At 36.6% G+C, this 21,114-nt stretch overlaps 3 protein-coding genes across 3 annotated transcripts; 1 reads left to right on the top strand and 2 right to left on the bottom strand.

Moving 5' to 3' along the window:
- Positions 1 to 1,321: 1,321 nt before the first annotated feature.
- Positions 1,322 to 4,256, bottom strand: LOC111593401 (nose resistant to fluoxetine protein 6-like). The gene is made up of 9 exons (XM_030224075.1): positions 3,948 to 4,256; positions 3,520 to 3,874; positions 3,372 to 3,445; positions 3,099 to 3,301; positions 2,908 to 3,020; positions 2,634 to 2,847; positions 2,401 to 2,582; positions 1,659 to 2,121; positions 1,322 to 1,597 (listed from the first exon to the last, which is right to left on the bottom strand). The coding sequence occupies exons 1-9, from the start codon at positions 4,252 to 4,254 to the stop codon at positions 1,337 to 1,339; spliced, it is 2,172 nt and encodes a 723-aa protein (XP_030079935.1). The 5' UTR covers positions 4,255 to 4,256; the 3' UTR covers positions 1,322 to 1,336.
- Positions 4,257 to 7,716: 3,460 nt separating this feature from the next.
- Positions 7,717 to 10,630, bottom strand: LOC111600609 (nose resistant to fluoxetine protein 6-like). Its single transcript, XM_030224060.1, has 9 exons — positions 10,333 to 10,630; positions 9,905 to 10,259; positions 9,757 to 9,830; positions 9,484 to 9,686; positions 9,300 to 9,412; positions 9,025 to 9,238; positions 8,792 to 8,973; positions 8,050 to 8,512; positions 7,717 to 7,992 (listed from the first exon to the last, which is right to left on the bottom strand). The coding sequence occupies exons 1-9, from the start codon at positions 10,628 to 10,630 to the stop codon at positions 7,717 to 7,719; spliced, it is 2,178 nt and encodes a 725-aa protein (XP_030079920.1).
- Positions 10,631 to 15,597: 4,967 nt separating this feature from the next.
- On the top strand, positions 15,598 to 20,182 carry LOC111593400 (nose resistant to fluoxetine protein 6). Its single transcript, XM_023306121.2, has 8 exons — positions 15,598 to 15,868; positions 15,929 to 16,304; positions 16,359 to 16,420; positions 17,181 to 17,496; positions 17,562 to 17,778; positions 19,075 to 19,262; positions 19,326 to 19,797; positions 19,880 to 20,182. Exons 1-8 carry the CDS (start codon positions 15,598 to 15,600, stop codon positions 20,102 to 20,104), a joined length of 2,127 nt encoding a protein of 708 aa, XP_023161889.2. The 3' UTR covers positions 20,105 to 20,182.
- The last annotated feature ends 932 nt before the right edge of the window (positions 20,183 to 21,114 follow it).

Below are 21,114 nucleotides of genomic sequence, written 5' to 3'. Positions count from 1 at the left end.
CAAAATAATATAAAAAAGTAAATATTTTATATAAGATATAAAAAAAAAAAACAAAAGGTTTAAAAAAAATTAATGATTAACCAATAGTTAAGCAAAAAAAATTATATAAAAAAATTAATATATTATATATAAAATTACTGTAAGCCCTCTGAACTATTCTAAATTGTTATAGTTCTATAGATAAGCCATTGATTCGACAAGGAGAGTATGCTAAAAAGTCTATTGCTATTACACAGACGTAGTAGACTACGGAACTATTCACTTTTTTTCGACTTAATAAATTGTGGGTCTGTAAAGCCAAGAAGTATGCAATACAATTTAACCTGTCTGTACTTGCTATAACGCTGTCAGTCATCTGTTATCAAACAATTTAACTATAGGCCATGTATAGCTATGCTGCTTAGGACAGCTCTCAATAATCAAACTAAATTTATTTTTCATATTGAAGTTAATGTTGATAACATTTAAGGCTTAGCATAAAATCTCATTTTGGTAGTTTCACACAGTGAAGGAGTATATTGGTTTTGTACATTATCCATTCGTCTGTCCGTCCGATCTTCTGTTCGTAAGGCTACTATTGAAGAAAGAGACTTTGAATTTGGAAATCATACTCGTATCCTCATCTTATAAAGTGTCAAAAGCGGGATATCAATGTGTCATATGCTCATATATTCCTCGTATACCCTAGGGCAAACTATATATCAACTATAAACATCAACTTATGCCAAATGTTACTTTTATTGATAAGCATGCCGGTCACTTTTTTGGTTTTTTTTGGACAGATAATGTTATAAATGGAATAATCATGTTCGAGCGAATTGGACAGTAATGTGTAGTAGCCAAGCACCTTATCAAATTACTGGTTGAGTATCCAACAAACGACTAATCATAATTGATTCAAGGCACCAACAGCTGCGTTATGGTTAACTGCGATCAAAGTCTTTGGAAATCGCTTTGAAGGCCTGTTGCAAGGTCTATGTCGACCCACTTGAGAGTGTGGGCTGCTTACTTTTCTTTTGGGATGAATGAAATGTTATTCACGAAAAACTTATTCAATGATTTCAATTGGGAAATAAATCAGTAAAACTATTTCAAATGAGCTTTTACTTCGGATTTAGTTGTGGCTTTAATTCTAGTTGAATAGCTGATCTAAATGCCTCATTTGAGTTGATTTTTAGTTTTACTATTTATTTTATTAACACTTAAAATACACACAACGCTTCCATTTTGTATATTTTCATTTATAATACAATGAAACCTGTATTTCGTTTCAAGTGGATATATAGCTACTTATAAACATAACATAAATATAAAAAAAGTAATTATATATATAAGCTTATGTGCTCAGAGCTGGAGCAGTGGAAGAGGCTTCTGGAGCTGCTTCCACATCGTTCGCCAGCTGTGGCTGCGGTTGATTATTACTGACTGACCCGGAGCCCTCCCTTGGCTTGGGCTGTGCATCGTTTGCTGGCTTAGGACTGGGTCTTCGAGCGGGCAGAAGCAAGCCCTCCAAACCACCCAATGGTGCCTCAAAGATGATGTACGTCAGATAGGAAATGAGTATAGTAAAGCCGAAGTCCTCCCAGAATTTGAGCATCTACCAAGAGAAGATGGAATCTTAGCAAATAGCAGAAAATTAAAGAGAATATGTTAGCTACCATTTCGTAGTCGGAGAAGTAGGTATTGGACTGATAACGTCTGGCATTAATTTCCTCCATGAACATGTGCCATATGTAGGCGGAATAGGAGAGCTTCGACAGCGGCTGCCACAGCGGTGAGGATAGGAAACTATTTGCCATGCCGCCATAGCCCTGCATGCAGGCAAAAATCACCCAGCAGAGACCTATGGGCCAGCCAATGCGCGTTAGAGAATAGTAGAGCGAATCGGATAATGTCGACAAGTCCCGGCCAATCCACTTAACATATGGCAGCAATGAAAATAGACAGGCAGAAAATATGGCCAGCGCTATTAGCCAGCCACACCAGACCATTAGGCGATTCAGCTTGAAGCATTTGCCACGATTCACATGTAGGAAGTAGCCAAAGACGGCACCAACTAACCAAGGAGTGGCGTGCAGATGGGTGTAGAAATAGAGCAGAGTTTGCGAATTATCCTCATTTCTATAGGAAAAGTGAATTAATATTGGATTTAGGTGGGGTTAGGTAAAGTTATAGAGAGTTTAAGTGGAGTAAATGTCACGCTGAGTAGAGCTGAAGTGATTTGATTTTTAAAGTGACTAAAGATATCGATTGACTGGTTAGATTAAATTAGTGTGAATAAATATGGTTATGGTAGACAATGACAGATTGAATTTAAGCACCTAGACTTAGTTTCAATAAAAGTCCCAAAGTTAGGTTAAAAAGACTTCATTAATGCCTTACTTTTCATAGAAGACTTACTTCATAAACACGGAATGCTTTCCGACCATCATGACAGTAAAAAGCCAGACGGTTAGTAACACGATAAGGACCACTGTGCCAATGGCTGCCTTCTTGCCCCATTTGTAGAGTGCAAAGAGCAATATTGGTGAGAGTATATACATCTGCATATCTACGCTCAGATACCAGCTGTGATCCAAGCACTAAAGAAAGAAAGTGAATTTGACGCGCATGTGAGGTTAAGAGGCACTTACAATTTCCTTGGTAGCATAGTTCTGAACATAGAGCAGCGTCCAGAACCAAGTGCTTTTACATTTCTCAGAGTCTCCGAAGCCTTCATTAGCCAGAGGAGCATCTACCATGCGAGGCATCAATTTCATGTAGACCAATATGGCCATAGCCAGCAGAGGAGTGAGACGTAGATATCGATGCAGATACATCAATGGCACATTCAGCTTGCCCTTGGTTCTGTAATGAATCCGTTTTTATAGAATATTAATTATACTTTTTATAGTGTCGTAGACTCACTTTTCCATGGCACGCAGTGCAACCATAACGACGAGTAGACCACTTAATAGGAAGAAGGAATCCACAGAGAAGAAGGCATGAATTATCAACTGCGCAAAGGGTTTTTCAGCCCACTAGAAAATCAAAAAATATCAATTTAGTCAAATTATAGTGGAAAGCCGAAATAGGAGAGATCTTTCAAGCTGACTTACGTAGATGAAGCCTAGCCCATTGACATTGGGACCTTTGGCATTGAGCATATATTCATGTCCGAAGATTACCCAGATGAGGGACAGACAGCGTATGCCATGCAGACACTCGATAACATTCGGATTCGACTTCGGCGGGGTAATGCGGAAGAGTGAACGAGATGTAGCTCGTATGGAGAAGACTCTGATCAAAGCAGGCATTTGCACTAAGTATTTATAAGAGTTTTTAAAACTTGAGTATTACAGAGCTTGAGGTGTCTAACAGAAGCAACTTACCTTGATCCGAGCATAGGAAATAATCATATAAGGTGGCTAGCAAAGCCAAGGCAGCAAATATAGATAGGAGAACACTGTTAAAGAGCCAACGAATCAGTGATATTGATTGATTATGTCACCTTTCGTATTTCGAATTTCCTTCACTTACATAGTCAATATAGCAATGCCATCCAAAGGTTCTCGTTCCTTGGTCCGACAGGTCTTTTCGTTCACCAAGCCCGTTGTGCTATTCAAGCCAATCAATTGTTGAATGACCTTACCAAGAAATATGTCCATATGTCCAGGCGAACAACTAGAAGGAAAGCAAATGCCAATCCTAAGTTTCTTGTCCGAGGGGATGCCCAACATTTGCATAATGGGTATCTCGGTAAAGCAGTATTTGCCCTTGATCGAATGGCCGCTGCTCACTTCCTTGCTGATCTTGATGCATTCACCATAGTTGCCCATATCCAAGAAATTCAAATAGAATATGCCCGATGGTATAGAGCCCCAGGAATCGATCACTATCGAACGAGAGTAAGAGATCATGTTTTTGTATTTTGTATTTTGATTGTGACCCTATTGATTGTAACACACTCTTCATGGACCACAGACGGCCCGATGTGAGATCGTTCATCCATCGGCCCATATCGGCCATGCACTGCAGATCGTCTTTGTTGGGCACCCGTGTGTTGAATATATCCAGGTCCTTCACAGTTCTATTTTGAAAGTATTGCGTGAATTCCAGGCTAAGCGACTGCAGCTTTCTGATCTGTTGATAGTCCACGCGCTCTATCTGGTAGTTCTGTGGTAGTTCCAGATTTATACCCGTGGCGTTCATCGTAGTGATCAGCCCACAGAGCAGGCACAACAAAGTTCCGATTGTTTTGACCATTTTTTGCATTGTGCTTATTGGTACTACGCGTGGCCTTTATATATAGTTTGTCCACATCGAACCTATCTCTAGAGATAAGCGTTACTTTTATCTGTAGCGCACTTTTAAGTGATTCCCGTTTTTAATCTATATATGTACTTCTTGCTAAAGGTTTTCAGGAATTGCAATAGTCTGCCAAGAATATCATGATTTCCATTTAAAATACTTTAAACAAGTAAGAAAGCTCTAGTCGGGGTGCCTGACTAGGAGATACCCTGATCCCAGTCCTATTTGCCTTTATTAATATTTTCCGTAGCTTGTATCGAGTATTCAAAAAGAAAGAAAACAAATAAAAAACGACATTACGAGACCAACGTGCACAAACTCTACCAACACCGCCACTTCAAAATTAAAAAAAATTTTATCAATAAAATATATTTCAACTCCACCGGTGTCGAACCCTGGTATTTGCTGCATACGAGCGCCGCCTCTACCAACGCAGCCACTGCAGCTCTCGATTCTGGGAATAGAAAAGAATACACGCATTTGAATGGATTCTAATGAAATTTTCAGCATATGATCTACATATCCTATTGGCTTGAGATGCAAGCGCCTTCACATAATGGCCCTAGTTCCAACTGAGCTTAAATTTTAAGAATTTGGGGAAATTTGGAGCCGGTATCCAAAATCCAACAAAAACCAAAGTTGCATAAAATATGCATAAAACTAAATACAGAATTAGGAGGCTCTATCTCGTTAGACGTTCGAGATATAATTTATTTACTGTATTTCAATAATGTTTTTATTCGACTTAAAACAAACTTGACCTGCGCGTGCTATACACGGAACTACACAGTTCACAGACAGCCGGACAGGACTCAATCGACTCGGCTTGTCGTCCTGATCAAGAATATATATACTTTATATGGTCTGTTACGCCTCCTTCTGCCTGTTACATACATTTGCAAAAAAACCGTTATACTCTGATTTCCAATTTTCAATGGGATCAGGGTATAAAAAGACTTAGCTTAGTCTTTGATTATCAATGTTTATATAAAATCACATAACTCAAACTTCAACAGAAGCCAAATGAAATACATTAATATGTATAATATGAATATATGAATGCGAGGTGAATAAGCAAATCATTTTTGATTAGATAGGGTATTTCCATGTAATGACTTCTTCAATTATTCAAGCACGTCTACGTCTACGTCTACTTATACTTATACTTATACTTATACTTATACTTATACTTATACTTATACTTATACTTATACTTATACTTATACTTATACTTATACTTATACTTATACTTATACTTATACTTATACTTATACTTATACTTATACTTATACTTATACTTATACTTATACTTATACTTATACTTATACTTAACTTATACTTATACTACTTATACTTATACTTATACTTATACTTATACTTATACTTATACTATACTTATACTTATACTTATACTTATACTTATACTTATACTTATACTTATACTTATACTTATACTTATACTTATACTTATACTTATACTTATACTTATACTTATACTTATACTTATACTTATACTTATACTTATACTTATACTTATACTTATACTTATACTTATACTTATTATACTTATACTTATACTTATACTTATACTTATACTTATACTTATACTTATACTTATACTTATACTTATACTTATACTTATACTTATACTTATACTTATACTTATACTTATACTTATACTTATACTTATACTTATACTTATACTTATACTTATACTTATACTTATACTTATACTTATACTTATACTTATACTTATACTTATACTTATACTTATACTTATACTTATACTTATACTTATACTTATACTTATACTTATACTTATACTTATACTTATACTTATACTTATACTTATACTTATACTTATACTTATACTTATACTTATACTTATACTTATACTTATACTTATACTTATACTTATACTTATACTTATACTTATACTTATACTTATACTTATACTTATACTTATACTTATACTTATACTTATACTTATACTTATACTTATACTTATACTTATACTTATACTTATACTTATACTTATACTTATACTTATACTTATACTTATACTTATACTTATACTTATACTTATACTTATACTTATACTTATACTTATACTTATACTTATACTTATACTTATACTTATACTTATACCTATACTTATAGGTATACTTATACTTATAAGCTCTGTGATAGTCTTAAATTGCTTGGGACATATGCTCATTATCTGAGGCACGTGTCAAATTATTTACATAATACCTATATAGAGATGAAACCGAATTCCCCGTTCGGTACTCAATAAAATAATCAATTTAGCTATCATTAATTGGTTACGATCCATTTGAAGTCAGCTTTAGCGAGTGACTCAGACATAAATATTGAAAACTTAGTCACTAGCCAATGCTTAAGATAGTATTCCTACCTGTCATATTTTTTATTGTTCTCAGTGAATGGTGTACGAATTCTAGTATATGCCATAATTAAGCCATGTCCTTCTAATAAATAACGAATAATAACGAATATATTTTCTATACCCATCTTAACATTTATAACAATTATGTGTAGCCAAAACACTGCAGCTGCCAAGACTCTTTATCTACCCAATTGACTACTTGTGTAGCTAATAGCCTTACTACGAACTACTATAGCTGATAAGGCAAGCGATTGGTTCTCTTTGGCTTAACTAGATGGCCATAAACTGATCCATTCACTGATAAAGCTGATATAGGTATTTAAAAATATGTTGGATAATAAGATTGCCTTAAAGTATTAATGATTTTGATATGCCCTGTAAATAATGTATATATATACATTATGTGATTATATGTTATATTTAGACGAATAAATAATACATGATAATATAATATATATATAATATAATATATATAAGGTAGATTGTGGTATTTCAAGTAATCAGGGTTTTGAGTGAATGCTATCAAATGCAGGCGATTTAAAATTTCAGTAGAAGTAACAACTATGAAAGCTCTTGCCGGGTCCCAGACCTGGGGGTTACCCTGATTCCAGTATTACTTGCGTTCTTATAACATTTTTCATAGTTTGTTTCAAGCATTAAAAAAACATTCATAGGAAATACATGTATGCGTGCGTTAGAAGTTGCCGTAAAAAGCTACAAAATTCTACGCGTTCACACATAAAGACAGACGGGCAAAGCTAAATCGACTCGGTTTGTCGCCCTGATACTTTATAGATCTGCCACACTTCTGCCTATAACATACATTTTAACAAAACCATTATATATAATGGTATAACAATAAAATAAAGAAAAATAAACTAATAGATTCCATTTGAAATTAATATATTTATTTACTAATTATAAAATCTACTTAACATTGTAAATAAAAAAAATGCATTATCTATATATATATATATATATATATATATATATATATATATATATTTATATATATTAAATTATGTATTTACAGCTGAAGCACTGGAGGAGGTATCTGGAGCTGCTTCCACATCGTTCACCAGCTGCGGCAAATCCGCCTTCTCGCTGAACTGATTATTCCTGACTGGTTCGGAGACCTCTCTTGGCTTGGGCTGTGCATCGACCGCTGGCTTAGGACTGGGTCTTCGAGCGGGCAGAAGCAAGCCCTCCAAGCCACCCAATGGTGCCTCAATAGTAATGTACGTCAGATAGGAAATGAGTATAGTAAACCCAAAGTCTTCCCAGAATTTGAGCATCTACCAAGAGAAGTAGAAGATAAAGTCTTAGGAGAAAATTAAGAAAATGTTAGCTACCATTTCATAGTTGGAGAAGTAGGTATTGGTCTGATAACGTCTGGCATTAATTTCCTCCATGAACATGTGCCATATGTAGGCGGAATAGGAGAGCTTCGACAGCGGCTGCCACAGCGGTGAGGATAGGAAACTATTTGCCATGCCGCCATAGCCCTGCATGCAGGCAAAAATCACCCAGCAGAGACCTATGGGCCAGCCAATGCGCGTTAGAGAATAGTAGAGCGAATCGGATAATGTCGACAAATCCCGGCCAATCCACTTAACATATGGCAGCAGTGAAAACTCACAGGCAAAGAATATGGCCAGCGCTATTAGCCAGCTACACCAGACCATTAGGCGATTCAGCTTGAAGCATTTGCCACGATTCACATGTAGGAAGTAGCCAAAGACGGCACCAACTAACCAAGGAGTGGCGTGCAGATGGGTGTAGAAATAGAGCAGAGTTTGCGAATTATCCTGATTTCTATAGGAAAAGTGAATTAATATTGGATTTAGGTGGGGTTAGGTAAAGTTATAGAGAGTTTAAGTGGAGTAAATGTCACGCTGAGTAGAGCTGAAGTGATTTGATTTTTAAAGTGACTAAAGATATCGATTGACTGGTTAGATTAAATTAGTGTGAATAAATATGGTTATGGTAGACAATGACAGATTGAATTTAAGCACCTAGACTTAGTTTCAATAAAAGTCCCAAAGTTAGGTTAAAAAGACTTCATTAATGCCTTACTTTTCATAGAAGACTTACTTCATAAACACGGAATGCTTTCCGACCATCATGACAGTAAAAAGCCAGACGGTTAGTAACACGATAAGGACCACTGTGCCAATGGCTGCCTTCTTGCCCCATTTGTAGAGTGCAAAGAGCAATATGGGTGAGAGTATATACATCTGCATATCTACGCTCAGATACCAGCTGTGATCCAAGCACTAAAGAAAGAAAGTGAATTTGACGCGCATGTGAGGTTAAGAGGCACTTACAATTTCCTTGGTAGCATAGTTCTGAACATAGAGCAGCGTCCAGAACCAAGTGCTTTTACATTTCTCAGAGTCTCCGAAGCTTTCACTAGCCAGAGGAGCATCTACCATGCGAGGCATCAATTTCATGTAGACCAATATGGCCATAGCCAGCAGAGGAGTGAGACGTAGATATCGATGCAGATACATCAATGGCACATTCAGCTTGCCCTTGGTTCTGTAATAAATCCGTTTTTATAGAATATTAATTACATTAATTTATAGTGTCGTAGACTCACTTTTCCATGGCACGCAGTGCAACCATAACGACGAGTAATCCACTTAATACAAAGAACGTATCCACGGCATATTCGGCATGAATTATCATCTGCGCAAAAGGTCTTTCAGCCCACTGGAATATCAAACAATATCAATCTGGTTCCAGTGGAAAGTCGAAAGGGGAGATCTTTTAAGCTGACTTACGTAGATGAAACCTAGCCCATTGACATTGGGACCTTGAGCGTTGAGCATATACTCATGTCCAAGGATCACCCAGATGAGAGACAAACAGCGTATGCCATGCAGACACTCGATAACATTCGGATTCGACTTCGGCGGGGTAATGCGGAAGAGTGAACGAGATGTAGCTCGTATGGAGAAGACTCTGATCAAAGCAGGCATTTGCACTAAGTATTTATAAGAGTTTTTAAAACTTGAGTATTACAGAGCTTGAGGTGTCTAACAGAAGCAACTTACCTTGATCCGAGCATAGGAAATAATCATATAAGGTGGCTAGCAAAGCCAAGGCAGCAAATATAGATAGGAGAACACTGTTAAAGAGCCAACGAATCAGTGATATTGATTGATTATGTCACCTTTCGTATTTCGAATTTCCTTCACTTACATAGTCAATATAGCAATGCCATCCAAAGGTTCTCGTTCCTTGGTCCGACAGGTCTTTTCGTTCACCAAGCCCGTTGTGCTATTCAAGCCAATCAATTGTTGAATGACCTTACCAAGAAATATGTCCATATGTCCAGGCGAACAACTAGAAGGAAAGCAAATGCCAATCCTAAGTTTCTTGTCCGAGGGGATGCCCAACATTTGCATAATGGGTATCTCGGTAAAGCAGTATTTGCCCTTGATCGAATGGCCGCTGCTCACTTCCTTGCTGATCTTGATGCATTCACCATAGTTGCCCATATCCAAGAAATTCAAATAGAATATGCCCGATGGTATAGAGCCCCAGGAATCGATCACTATCGAACGAGAGTAAGAGATCATGTTTTTGTATTTTGTATTTTGATTGTGACCCTATTGATTGTAACACACTCTTCATGGACCACAGACGGCCCGATGTGAGATCGTTCATCCATCGGCCCATATCGGCCATGCACTGCAGATCGTCTTTGTTGGGCACCCGTGTGTTGAATATATCCAGGTCCTTCGCAGTTCTATTTTGAAAGTATTGCGTGAATTCCAGGCTAAGCGACTGCAGCTTTCTGATCTGTTGATAGTCCACACGCTCTATCTGGTAGTTCTGTGGTAGTTCCACATTTATACCCGTGGCGTTAATCGTAGTGATCAGCCCACAGAGCAGGTACAGCCAGGATGCGATTGTTTTGACCATTTTTCCATTTGTGTTCAGCGGCGCTACCTACCGCCTTTATATATGGTATAGCCACATTGAACCTTTGTCTGACGATAACCGATACGTTTATCTTGTGCGTGCTGTTAAGTGCTACCCGAATTTAATCTGTATATAAGTGGAAAAGGTTTTCAGGAATTGCAATAGTCTGCCACGGATATCAAGATTCCTATTTGAAGTGGTTGTCATTGTTTACCAATATTTATATACCTATTATTACTTATATTTAGACTTATCCCTACTAAGTTATACTTATACTTATACTTATACTTATACTTATACTTATACTTATACTTATACTTATACTTATACTTATACTTATACTTATACTTATACTTATACTTATGCTTATACTATACTTATACTTATACTTATACTTATACTTATACTTATACTTATACTTATACTTATACTTATACTTATACTTATACTTATACTTATACTTATACTTATACTTATACTGATACTTATACTTATACTTAATACTTACTTATACTTATACTTATACTTATACTTATACTTATACTTATACTTATACTTATACTTATCTTATACTTATACTTATACTTATACTTATACTTATCTTATACTTATACTTATACTTATACTTATACTTATACTTATACTTATACTTACTATACTTATACTTATACTTATACTTATACTTTACTTATACTTATACTTATACTTATACTTATACTTATACTTATACTTATACTTATACTTATACTTATACTTATACTTATACTTATACTTATACTTATACTTATTACTTATACTTATACTTATACTTATACTTATACTTATACTTATACTTATACTTATACTTATACTTATACTTATACTTATACTTATACTTATACTTATACTTATACTTATACTTATACTTATACTTATACTTATACTTATACTTATACTTATACTTAATACTTATACTTATACTTATACTTATACTTATACTTATACTTATACTTATACTTATACTTATACTTATACTTATACTTATACTTATACTTATACTTATACTTATACTTATACTTATACTTATACTTATACTTATACTTATACTTATACTTATACTTATACTTATACTTATACTTATACTTATACTTATACTTATACTTATACTTATACTTATACTTATACTTATACTTATACTTATACTTATACTTATACTTATACTTATACTTATACTTATACTTATACTTATACTTATACTTATACTTATACTTATACTTATACTTATACTTATACTTATACTTATACTTATACTTATACTTATACTTATACTTATACTTATACTTATACTTATACTTATACTTATACTTATACTTATACTTATACTTATACTTATACTTATACATATACTTATACTTATACTTATACTTATACTTATACTTATACTTATACTTATACTTATACTTATACTTATACTTATACTTATACTTATACTTATACTTATACTTATACTTATACTTATACTTATACTTATACTTATACTTATACTTATACTTATACTTATACTTATACTTATACTTATATGTACTGACTGAGATTAAGTAGAATTAGTCATCTGGTACTTAATAAATGAAGCACTAGAGTTCTCACAAAGTTGCCTTTCACTAGTGATTCAGAAATAAATATTTTTGTTCAGCCAATGAAAGACTTAGTCACGAACCGGCAATACTTAAGATCTAAGTATCTAACGGATTTGTTATTGTTTTGAAGGAAAGTCAAAAAATGCTCCTTTAGACTATGGCTTACTTCAGTTGAATCGAAGACATTGACCTATATTAATTACGAATAATGCTTAACATTTTTCCTATCTTTTGTGAACCCACCTTAACATTTATAATAATTGTGTTATCTGAAACCTAAAGGTCAATAAAATCGTAGCCTTAGCCTAAAACATTACAGCAGCCATGACTCTTTATCTAGCCAAATAACTATTTGGGTAGTTAATTACCTTACCACTGTATACTGAGAACTACTACATCTGATAAGGCAAGCGACAGGTCCACTTAGGCTTAGAGGGCTATAGACTGATCCATTCATTGATAAGACTTTGACACAGGTATGTGTATATATATGTTGGCTAATAAAATTGCTTCAATGTTATTGATATACCCTTTATTTTTACATTACATTATATAGATGTTCTACGATTAAGCGGATAAATGATTTATTCAAGTGTCAAGAGACTTGGTAAAAATATAAATAAGTAAAACATAAAATTCAAATTCATGGAACAAACTTATATATATATATATATATATATATATATATATATATATATATGTACGTATACCTAAATACGGCAAATATTTGATTGCTGTGGGTATACTTTATATATGTACGTATACGTAATATATCAATGATCAGAAATCAGGATTGTTGAATGTGTCAAGATAGGTGTATATTGAAAACTGACAAGTGAATGATCTACTCGGGAGTACCTGACTAGGATACACTCTATCATTCCACGATTCTTTTATATATACGTAACAAAAAAAAACGTACACACACACATACAGTTTAGGCAGCGCTTGGACGGCGTTCGGACTGCGCCCTTCGACTCTACTATCTGAACATAATTATTGAATTGTTGAAAAATATTTTTTTTCGAGATAGACTTTATTGATAACATTTTCCCAGTGTGATAATAACATTCATACGTATGTGTTGGCCAAAGCAAGAGGGAGGAGGAGGGAAGGGGTAGGTATCAAAAATCAACGAAATCTGTTTATTTATTTCAGAAACACCCAGAGTACATTTCAGGCTTTTCTTTTGTGATATTCAAACCATTCTAAATTGAAATGAAATCAAATTATCGATTTGTATCGATAATTAAGAAATGGGATGAGTTATCAAAAAAAGGCATTGCAAGACTCTAGCTTTTGTGCCTTACGAGACGAACAGACAGACAAGGGCTATATCGACTCAGCTCGTCGGTCTGACGTAGAATATATATGAGAATATATATTAGAATATTAAAAGTCCAATTGATTTGACAATCTTAATGAATTTTCAATAATAAATAATTTGATTATAAATGGATGAAGTTGCAGGGTATTTGGAGGAGGCATCTATTTAATAAATGTTAAAAATTACGATGAGAGAAATAAATCTATGAATGAGCTACGATTTTTCATGCGTAAATCGTATTGAAGAGTGAAATTTCAGTCATTTATCTTAGGTAATATTGTGGAAATAGAAATCAACTCTGACGAAATACTACTATATAATAATACTAGTTATGGAAATAACTCGTTCAATAAGTTGTTCACCTCAATTGTGTTAGGGTCGAGTTGAATGAACCTATCTGACTAGTTGTTGTACAAGTCTCTGCATATGTATCATCATCGTCATCATTATCGTCAGCGACATCTATTGTTGTTTCGTTGATTGTTACGTAATTGAGCTTGAAGCGATTTGAGTGAAAGCTCTCAAAGCTTTGTGCTTTTGGTGCTCGTCGAGCAGCCGAGCTAAAAGCTCATTTTTGCAACACAATTAACAGTTATAAATGCCGTCAAGGTCGCAGCTGTCGAATGATCCATATGACAATATATAGTAAGACTCACCCACCTCCCTCCCCCCTCGCCCCTTCCCCATGTCGAACGTGATTTTGTTCGTACTTCTCCCCACTTAACGTTTGGAGCTTTGCTTTTTTTACAATTGTTAACTTATCGGTTATTGCCCTAGCTAAATATGGGGTGCGCTCTGTCGGGAATGACTGGATGGGATATACCTTATTAAATTCTCGGTTAGGCCAAACATTAGCTATTTCAAATATATTTTCCAATTTTTTCCATTTACTTTTCTTGCTTCAAAAAACTCTGTACATAAAGTTTGGTATCTGAAGATTAGCTTAAAAATTGATATTGATCGATTTTGATCAAGGGTTAGTGACCCTATTACTAAATGATTATGTAAAATAACCGATGAGAGTTGGATGAGCAAGACAAATATATCGATAATCATGTATATGTAATGTTAAATAGTTTTCAATATTTATCGATTATGTGGAAACTAAATAATATATCAAAATTATTGATAAGTTTGATATATATGTAAAATCTTAGATCGATACATTTAAAAAATTATGAATTATTTGAATAAAGATAAAAATATCGATGTGTATTTAAGAGACTGACATGAAAATTGAAGCTCTCAGTTGGCTGTTAGACATATATATATATATAATATAATATATAATACATATAATAAATAGAAATTGATGAAATGATCGATAAGTAATTGCTCTGCATCAAAAATAGCCCAGCGATCCCTTGACTAGTGTTACCTTTTACATGCTCTCACACCAAGCCGACATGATCCCAAATAAGTTTAAATCTGGAACCCTACAGGGTATTTAAGCGAAATTTCAATATAATCATATGACGAATCGGCTTGTGCAACCAGATGTGGATAGTAAAAGTGGCTGAACTATTGGATATTGGATAATTGTCGTGTAGCAATTTGCTTAAATAATGAAAACAGCTCGCAAAAGGGGGAAACGGGTTGAGTTAACTGCCTCATTATAGCGTATGACACTTGAAAATTGCTTAGATAAATCCCACTATATTTAAATATATGCATATATATATTATATAGCATCTACATAAATCGCTGAGCGGCTGATCATCAGAGCAATGTTCGTGCTTTGGTTGCTATTCTAACTATCGGTCAATGCACTTCGTTGGGGTAGGGGCGGGAGACTATAGGAAAAAAGCTCTTAGTTTCCAGTTTGTAGTACCTGCAGTGCGAGCGTCTTAGATAAACAGGGTGGCGGGGCGAGGATGGTTATCAAGAGCGGGCGATTAGAAAATAAAAATACAAAATATCAGTAGTAGTAAAAATAAAGCAACAACAACAACAACGGCGAATGCTGAATTGTGTTACGGCCGTATAAATATGAATCGCATCGCCGTCAACAATCACAATTGGCCATGGCATTAGAAAAAGTTCGGTTGCGCGGCTCAGGGCTACGTCTAGGCGCCATTCAGGGTCTGCTGTTCGTCTGTTTGGCAGCGACATTTGGCCAGCAGCAGGCCGAGAGTGCCTTCAGTCAACAGGAGCTGCTCACTTGGCTGCAGCAGAGCAACTTTGGTTATCAGGTGTTGCAGCAGGCGAACAAGTCCAGCGATGAGCTGCTCTGTGCCACACAGGTGTCCTACCTGCTGCAGGCAGCCGAGCAGCGAGTTTTGCCAGCCGTGCGAGGTAAGCGATTCGAATCGACTCTAGGCTCGTAATCTAATCACTCTGCGATGTTCCTTACAGTGCTCGATGCCTGGGGCAAATTTCCACATGGCCTGCTCTATGGCCATTTCAGTGATCTCGGCAACTACGAGTCCTGCTTGAGCCCGAGCCTCAGCCAGAGTCTGAGCAGCTCAACTGCCGCCCTAGCTGAGACCAAATACTGCTTGGCCCACATACAATTCGCAACGCTCTTGACAGATTCCGAGGACACTTTGAGCATTAGCATTGGCACCTGTATGCCAGCTGCTTGCAGCGCCACCCAGCTCAATCGCTGGCTCAACAACTATCTGCAGCTGATCTTCGAGGCTGCAGGTGCGCCGCAGCTGCAATTGGTGCAGGAATCCAACTGCGCCCTGGCCGCCAGAGATCCAATGTCCGCTCTCGATTGGTTCGCCATGTAAGTAGATATTTAGCTGTCTATGCAACCCGATTCATTTGAACTATTCCACAGTGTTTTGCTCATCATTTTGGCCCTGCTCGTCATGCTGTGCACCTTATTGGACTACTTCAAAGGTGAGTGCCAGCATACGTAAGGCGTCTGATAAAGCTTTGCTGATAAAGCTTTGCTGATAAAGCTAGTCGATCAAGGAGTTTTCTACAGCAAATCTATATATATATATATAGGAAGAAAGAGAGATATATAGTCGCATATATTATATAGTATACATATATATATAGTATCTGAAGGAGTTCTTTATATATATATATATATATATATTTATATATATATATATATATATATATTCTTGATCAGAAAAATGAGCTGAGTGAAGGCTTTACGCGCTGAAGATTTCATTACAGTTACATCCAGATCTTATGAACTTAGAATATACCCATGCGAACTAAAAACGTAGGAGAGTGTATGTATGTGTATGTATTCGAGTAGCCTAGACTAATGAAAACCTTAGGGTATATGCAAGTCGGGTATTCTTGGTTGTTATAAGCCTCGCTCTCTCTCATCATCTCTCTCTATATGCTCCTCTCTCTCTCCTTTAACTGTTCTCCCTCTCTATCTTTCTCTCTCTCGCGCTCTCCCTCTGGCTTCTTGTGTTACTTTCTCTCCCCTTTCTTCTTCTTTCTCTGTCACTCTCTCTTTCCCACTTTCTACTCAAATTTTATAAAAAAATTATACCGCTCAAGCTCCTTTCACTTGTTTATAGGGTATTTTCTAGAGAACAACTCTTTGAGCTCCATAGGTATCTGAGTATACGACTCTCTTTCTCACTCTCTTTAGTGATATATTTCTATACATCTATATTCCTTTACCTTTTAGGTTCACAAATGCTAGTGGCTGCATTTTCGTTGCGCCAGAATCTGCGACAGCTGATGAAGGTGTCGAGGCCGAGCATTGTTGGGCCTCATATAATACCCTGTTTGCATGGCATACGCTGTCTGACCATCATTTGGATAATTTGGGGCCACGACTATATGTTTCTGCTGTTGGCGCCCAATGTGAACAGCTACGAGGTCGCCGAATGGGCACAAACCCCATTCTCGATGATTTTGCAGAGCGGCACAATAGCTGTGGATACCTTCTTTTTGCTCAGCGGCTTGCTGCTCGTGATGTCCGCGCTACGCGAGCTGGAACGGTGAGTTGGAATAGTATATAGGAATTGCTTCATGACATTTCCATTTGATATGTCTGTGCAAACAGTCGATCGGGCCACCTGAATGTGCCGCTTATGTACCTGCATCGCATCGTGCGCCTCACGCCTGTTCTGGCCATCGCTGTGCTCTTCTTGATGACTCTGTTTCCTCGCCTGGACAGCGGACCTCTCTGGCAGCAATTCACCAGCTCCGCAGAGCTGTGCTACGATACCTGGTGGGCTACGCTGCTCTACGTCCAGAATTATGCTGCAGCAGGTCGCATGGTAATTAGACTTAAACAAGACCTGAAATTTGACTTGACTTTGGAAGACTTTAACATTTTTGATCATCTTAAAGTGATCATGTAAAGATGTTTATTGACTCTAATCCCAAATCATCATTAATCCATCAGCTTTTGAGATATTAAGCTATAGATTTAGTAGGTAATCAATCAAAGCTATTAAAAGACTGCATAGACTAACAATTAATCAATCAAGCAGTCCAGCAATCAAGCACTCAGGACAAATTTATATAGCTAGACCAACATTAAAATACCTTTCTTATCTATAAGATGTTCTTAGTAGAAGATGTTGGTCAGTCAATCAATCAGTCAAAATGATTGACATAGATAGTTAGATTGATAATGATTGATTTCCTTATTAATAAGACCTATATAACTCAAGCAAATATTGTTCAGCCAATCAGGCAGTCAATCAATCAATCAATCAAATTGACTGACAGATAGCTAGACTAGCAATTGATTGATTTTCTTTCATATAATACCTGTTTTAACTCCCAATCTTAGTAGAACTAATTGCTCAATCAATCAATCAACCAATCAATCAATCAATCAATCAAAATTATACACATAGTTTGGTACACTAACTTGTAATTACTTTAGCCCGTGTATGTCTTTCTCTTTAACTGTCGATATTTTCAGTCAGTCAATCAATCAATCAATCAAAATGACTGACAGATAGCTAGACTAGCATTTGATTGATTTTCTTCCATATAATACCTGTTTTAACACTCAATCTTAGTAGAACTATATGCTCAATCAATCAATCAACCAATCAATCAATCAACCAATCAATCAATCAATCAAAATTATACACATAGTTTGGTACACTAACTTGTAATTACTTTAGCCTGTGTATGTCTTTCTCTTTACCTGTCGATATTTTCAGTCAGTCAATCAATCAATCAATCAAAAAGACTGACAGACAGCTAGACTAGCATTTGATTGATTTTCTTTCATATAATACCTGTTTTAACTTCCAATCTTAGTAGAACTAATTGCTCAATCAATCAATCAACCAATCAATCAATCAAAATTATACACATAGTTTGGTACACTAACTTGTAATTACTTTAGCCCGTGTATGTCTTTCTCTTTAACTGTCGATATTTTCAGTCAGTCAATCAATCAATCAATCAAAAAGACTGACAGACAGCTAGACTAGCATTTGATTGATTTTCTTTTATATAATACCAGTTTTAACTTCCAACCTTAGTAGAACTAATTGCTCAATCAATCAGTCATTCAATCAACAAACAGTTAATTTTACCTTTTCTTATAGTGTTTGGGTCACGCCTGGTATCTAGCCGTGGACATGCAGCTCTTTCTGCTCTCCCCTCTGCTCCTCTGGCCGCTCTATCGCTGGCATCGGCGGGCTGTGGCTGGAATCGTGTTGCTGATCGTGTTGCTCTTCAGCTGCGTCTTCAGCATCATAATGGAGCACAAGCTGAGCGTCTTCAGTCGTAATGGGTGAGCAAGTCGAAGATCCAAATCAAACTGAAGTCAATTAACTGTTCGACTATGCTTGGCCAGGAATCTGGGCGAGGATAGCATTGAGATGCGCATGATCTACTACACGACGCATGCTCGTGCCACGCCCTGGCTGATTGGCCTGCTCTTTGGCTACTTTCTGCACAGTGAGCAGGGCCGCAGGCATCGGCTCTCCAAGTGGCTGATGCTGTTGCTCTGGCTGCTGGCGCTGCTCTTCATCGCGACGGTCATCTGGAGCGTTTATCCGTATACGCGGCCAGAGGCGACGGATATATCGCCCTTGGCTGGGGCTTTCTATTTGTGCTGCAGTCGCATTGCTTGGCCGCTGGCCATCTGCTGGCTCATCTGGGCGTGTCAGAGTGGGCGTGGCGGCGTGGTCAACACACTGCTCAGCTGGTCATTTTGGCAGCCGATATCGAAGCTCTCCTATTGCCTCTACATCTGGCATCTGCTGGTCGAGATGGCCAACACGGGTCGCATCAAGAGCAGTCAACATTTCTCCAACTATGATGCAGTGAGTGCTAGCCTGCTCACTCACACACTCTCACTCACTCTCACTCTCTCTCTCTCTCTCTCTCTCTCTCTCTCTCTCGCAGATTCTGCACTTTTGGTCAGACTTTGGCATCACGCTGCTCGTCTCTTTGCTCATGTATCTCTTTGTGGAGACGCCTTTTGTTCAAGTTGAGCTGCATTTGATACGTTCGCTTCGAACACGTGCCACGCCCACAGCGCCCAAGCCCCATCCGGTTACGCCCACCGTCTCGCTGGCTGTAATCACAACGCCCACGAGCATCTCACAGCAAAATCTAGTCGAAGCTTAGTCCAATGACACCCAAATAGCGCCAAATCTTTGTTATTTCAATTGCTCTCGCATATATACACATATATATATACATCTATATATGTGTGTGTATGCGTGTGCAAATGTATATATATTGTATATAGACTTTTATGTTTGGTAATAAACTGTTTTACTGTCTCGCATTTCAAATGTTTATCTTAGGCAACTTCCATAACTCGTTCAAATCTGCAATTGCTATTTGCTTTGTTGTCTCGCTATACCCTGTTTTCTTGTGGAAGTAGAGCATATTTGTTATGTTTTACTGTTTGCAATACTCGTTCCATTTATATATATACTATCAGCTCGCTTAGCCACCATTGAACAAGTATTACGTAGTCGATTACGCTTGACTGCGACGTTCCTACTAAGCTTTTGTAGAGTATTGTATAGTCTAGACGACTTTGCTTCATTTTTATTTCACAATGAATCGCATTTCTATAGCTTTCGTCTTGTTTGCTGCAAAGCGAAGTAAATGCTAGCACATCAATTTTTAGTCAGGGTATTTCATAGTCAAGCACATTTTCGAGTCTGCCAATCATTTGCTATGCGTAAGCCTTGAAGCAGTCGAAGCCATTGCTGCGCTGGGACTCTCAAGTCTCAAGTCTGAGCTGGAGGCTGGAGTCTGGAGTCAGTTTATTAGCGATTCGCACGCAACACTTGACGAATTTTCAATTTTTCCGCTGGGTTAATGGAAAAGCTGAAGAAAATTGATCAAAAAGAAACAAAGAGAAGAAATATCTGTGGCAAACGGGCTCCACACACGATTGCCAGACCAGCCAAATTCCAGACCAGATTAACTCTCCATTTCATTGCTGTTTTCCGCACTTTTCCACCTCTTCTGCTCGACTTTCCATTTCCTTTTAAGCTTATGTAAACACAGTTTTTCCTCTTGTACATATATTATAAATTAGATTTATATGCATCCATTTATTTATGTATTTATCTCTCGGAATATGGACGAATGCCTTTCCATCAAATCATTTTGAATTC

Source organism: Drosophila hydei, unplaced genomic scaffold, assembly GCF_003285905.1.
Source record: "Drosophila hydei strain 15085-1641.00,03,60 unplaced genomic scaffold, DhydRS2 tig00000349-arrow-arrow-pilon, whole genome shotgun sequence".
In the NCBI taxonomy this organism is placed as follows: Eukaryota; Metazoa; Arthropoda; class Insecta; order Diptera; family Drosophilidae; genus Drosophila; species Drosophila hydei.
This window is presented reverse-complemented; position numbering and strand designations above follow the sequence as displayed.